A 4,709-nucleotide genomic window follows, 5' to 3' on the forward strand; every position below is an offset into this window, starting at 1 on the left:
TGGTTAAAAAAGTGTTTTATCGAAAAAACATAACTGTATAGGAGCTAGGATCTATCTGGGTTATTTGCTATCTAGTACAATGCAAAGTTGTTTCTGAAAAATGTAGGCAAGTCATGTTCTGTTTCCAGGCAAGTACTGTAAATGTAAAAATTTGGGAAAGTACTGTAATGTAATGCACGCAAGTCCTGTTCTACTGCAGGGAAGTGTTGTAAAAAAGAACTTCTTAATTCAGTAATGCAGAAAAAGATAGGTAGAAGAACAGATAGTAGTACCTAATAAGATGCCTTCTTTTGGACATTGTGAAATGTTGAAGATCACCTGTAAAATTTCCTGTATAGGGGGGAAGCAACTTGATGAGATCAGCAGGCATGTCCTGTTTGGCGTCAACAGCACGGGACATGGTTAGAAAAACTATGAAAATGTACATAACTATAGGACAGCTATGTTCTGGTCAGTTTTTTTTGCTATGTAGAACACTAGTAGAATAAAAAATACATTTTCCAGGCAAGTATTGTAACATAGAGAAAAATTTACTCTGTATGCAAATAAGTGTACTCCTTCCATCCCAAATACTTGTTGGACAGATGTATAAAATTGGATGTATCTATAACCAGTATACGTCTAGACATATCAATTTCACTGACAAGTATTTTGGGCCGGCTGGGTTATAATGCAGACAAGTCATGTCCTATTTGTAGGCAAGTGTTGTGATATAAAAAATGTGGGCAACTACTGTAATACAAATGTAGGCAGGTCCTTTTCTACTGCATGCAAGTGCTGTAAAAAAGTTCTTTATTCAGTAATGCAGAAAAGATATGTAGCATGAGAGATAGGTAGAAAGAAGTACCTAATAAGTTGCCTTCTTTTGGACTTCTTTGCCAGCTTCACAACCTTACCAATAAAAAATGGTACTTAGTAATTGTAAAACCTGTATACAAAACCTGTGGCAACCCCGATAGAACTTTGGCAGAAGTGAACCAAAAAGCTATAAGACATTAGGCAAGTAAACAACATAGTAGTATAAAGATGTTCTACAAACGAGTCATACAAAGCTATGTCATGTCCAAGCACACATGTTCGAAACACATATCACATATGGTCCACGGCATCACAAAATGCTAACAAAAAAAGAAAAACTACATAGTATTCTTCTTCCTTCTTCATATTTGTGCATTTGGAAAGTGGAGATATATTTGCCACTGTAACTTCAGCAAACACGAAAAAATGGAGAATCATAAGCCATGTCTTTCGCTTTTTCGCATTTCCTGATAAAGAACAAAGGATAAAAACAGAAAAACATTAAAAGGAGCCACTATTGGAGAATGAAGGGCATTGAAAGATATTAATGCAAGACAGAAAATGAAAATTCATTATTTCATGAAATTTGTATTGAACATTTACTTCTAGAGTTGCCTTCATTTTTGTTATTAGTTGCCTAGAAAATCATTATTTGCTTTTTTATCAAACAGGTTGGCGATGATTGACTTAAAGGAATTGCCTGATGATGGTGGTCACTCTGAAGTGCATTTAACGGGTGGGATTGGAGTTGAAGACCCCATGTACTGCACGCAGCCTAATGCCCCACAACCTGGTAGAGTCTACAATGAGGTTGTAGGGGAATCGCCTAATCCCATGAGTACCCAACATGCTCCTGTTGCGCCTGAAGAAGCTATGCAGACAGAAGGCGACAGTTTTGATGACATAACAACGTTTGCTAAAACAGGTGGAACTATTGGACAATGGGTTGTGGGAAATGATAATGACGATGAAGCTTGGTCCCAACCAAGAGAGCCTTTCATAGGCATGAGGTTTGATACTCTTGAGTGTGCTCAAGAACACTACAATGCCTACGCTCTCCGACTTGGGTTTTCAATCAAGATGAACACTTCTAGGAAATCCAGAAAAACTGGAAAGTTGGAGAAGCAACAATTTGTTTGCAAGAAGTTCCGAAAACCAAAAGTTGATGATGGAGGTGCGGAAACTGTCCCTGCCCTAGATGTGATTGAGGACACTAATGGAGATGCAGAAGATGGTGCAGACGATGAGATTGTCTTCCTTGATGATGAGTGCAGGAAAAAAAAGAAGTCCAAGAAAAGAAAGCGAGATACAATAGTGCAGACAGGGTGCAGAGCAAGGATGGTTGTGAAGCTAAAGGATGGTCGGTGGTTTTCTTTATTGCTGAACACAATCATGCATTGGTTGATAAGCCATCACTAACTAAGTACCTTCGATCACACCAAGGGATCCCTCCAGAAGAGAAACTGTTCTTGAAAAATCTTCATAATTGTAATTTGACCACCGGTGTGTGCACTTTTCACAAATACATTTTGCATTACTACATTAGCATTCCAAAAAATCTTCATTTACATTTCATGCAAAATAAAACACTCTGCATTTACTACACTTGTTTTAGTGCTCCAACATAGTCACCTTGAGAACTTGGTAATTTATGGTTACAGGGATAACACCCTGTAGGTTTCTAAAAAATGCAGGCAACCTGACAACTATATGGTCAAGCAAGACATGTAGGCAAACTTGAGCAACTTCTGGTTCTAATAGAAAAAAAAACTTGGGAAGCACAGCTGCAGCAACTAGTTGCAACCCAAAAAGTACAGGCAACCTGGCAGCTATAGGTTAAGCAAGTTGGGTATGCAGCCTTAGCAACTTGTGGCTTCTACTAGGTTGGCAACCTGACAGTTAGAGGTCAAGCAAGTTGTGTATGCAGCTTGACCAACTTGTGGTTCTCTAGTAGGTAGACAACCTGACAGTTGTAGGTGAAGCAAGTTGTGTATGCAGCCTGAGCAACTTGTGGCTTCTACTAGGTAGGCAACCTCACAGTTATATGTCAAGCAAGTTGTGTATGTAGCTTGAGCAACTTGTGGTTCTCTAGTAGGTAGGCAACTTGCCAGTTGTAGGTCAGGCAAGTTGTGTATGCAAATTGAGCAACTTGTGGTTCTGCTAGGATAGGCAACCTGATAGTTATATGTCAAGCAAGATGTGTATGCAACTTGAGCAACTTGTGCATTGAAGCCTGATTTTTTGGCTGCCTTTTGTTGCAGGTCGTATGATGAACATCATGCCTGAATTTTATGGTTCAGAGCTAATTGTGCTTTACACAACTAAAGCGATATCAAATATGTAATCAGGCTTGAATACGTTTGACACAAAGGAGGGAGATATTATTGAGACAGTTGCCTACTTCAAGGATCAACAACAAAATGACCCTGATTTTTTCTACAAGGTCAAATATGATGAGGAGGATAGGGTTGTCAATATGTTCTGGGTTGATGGAGTAGCACGTAGGGCGTATACTGAGGCTTATCATGATTGTGTCTCTTTTGACACAACATACATGACAAACATGCCATTTGCGCCATTCATTGGTATCAATCGCCATGGACAGTCGATCATGTTGGGGTCTGGGTTTGTTAGGCAAGAGTTGGAAACAAGCTTCGATTGGTTGTTTGGGGCATTTCTTGAAGAAATGAATGGTCGAGCACCTGACAACATCATAACTGACCAAGATATTGCAATGGCTGAATCAATTAAGAACATTTTCCCTAGAAGTGTGCATCGGCCATGTCGTTGGCACAGCATGAAAAAAGCTCAAGAGAAGCTCGGGTCAATGTTGGGCAGGAACCCTGGATTGTCAAAGGATTTCAACACATGTGTAGACTTTAGCTTCACACCGGAAGAATTTGAGGCAAAATGGGCCACTCTAATGATGAAATATCAGGCTCCTATTGGCACACACTTTGACAAACTCTACGAGTACCGTGCAACATGGGTGTCGTGCTACTTCAAGCACCGGTTCTACCCATTCTTGCAGTCGACACAAAGAAGCGAGGGGTTCAATGCTGTGCGGAAGCGGTATGCGAACCCACATGGCTCTATCCTAAACTTTGTGAAGCAGTATGAAAAGATTCAAACAAATGTGTTTGTGCGGGAGGGTGCGCAAGATTATAGGACAGAGCACTTGCAAACTGATTTGTGGTCACCTTTCCCCACTGAGAAGCAGGCGTACGAAACATACACTAGAGACTTGTACAAAAAGTTTCATAATGAGTTTGAAATGATTGGGAGGTACAATGTATGGCCCCGGGGTGCACATTTATATGAGCTTCAACCTAATCAGGAATGGGTTGCTAAATATGGGGACAGGAACTACTTTGTGTCAGTTGAAAGTGATGCAGGCAACTACACTTGCGAGTGCTGCAAGGTGGACAGAGATGGTATCCTCTGCTGCCATATCTTGAAGGTATTTACCCACCTTGGAGTGGATGAAATACCAGCGCAATACATTCTTCGGAGGTGGACTCCCCTAGCAGTTCCTGATGCGCCCCCCGCTGTACAAGAACAAGCAGATGAAATGCCCCCATTGTCAAAGTGGCAAATGCGACATACGAACTTGCAGATGGATTTTCCAAGCTTGGCCAAAGTTGCCTATGCATCCGATGCTCCTGCAGAAATTCTGAAGAAGCATATGCATGCAGCTCGGACATAGCTTACACGCCTAAAATTGACCAAGAAAAAGAAACCTCCAGCGGCTACGCGTGCCAGACGCACTCAGCCTGAAACAGCTACTGATGCTCCTCCTCAGCCACCATCATTTTTGGCGCAAGCACCTGCTCTAGCTCGTAGTGGGAATACGCAAACAACTACTGGTGCTCCTTCGTCGCCGCTGCAGGCTCAGGTGCTCCTGTTCCACT

General features: G+C 41.4%; 1 protein-coding gene across 1 annotated transcript; it reads left to right on the top strand.

The window, feature by feature from the left end:
- The first annotated feature begins 1,476 nt into the window (after positions 1-1,476).
- Positions 1,477-4,504, top strand: LOC109782083 (protein FAR1-RELATED SEQUENCE 5-like). Its single transcript, XM_020319731.1, has 3 exons — positions 1,477-2,158; positions 3,060-3,062; positions 3,147-4,504. Exons 1-3 carry the CDS (start codon positions 1,477-1,479, stop codon positions 4,502-4,504), a joined length of 2,043 nt encoding a protein of 680 aa, XP_020175320.1.
- The last annotated feature ends 205 nt before the right edge of the window (positions 4,505-4,709 follow it).

The sequence above is a fragment of the Aegilops tauschii genome, chromosome 5 (assembly GCF_002575655.3).
Source record: "Aegilops tauschii subsp. strangulata cultivar AL8/78 chromosome 5, Aet v6.0, whole genome shotgun sequence".
Lineage (NCBI taxonomy): Eukaryota > Viridiplantae > Streptophyta > Magnoliopsida > Poales > Poaceae > Aegilops > Aegilops tauschii.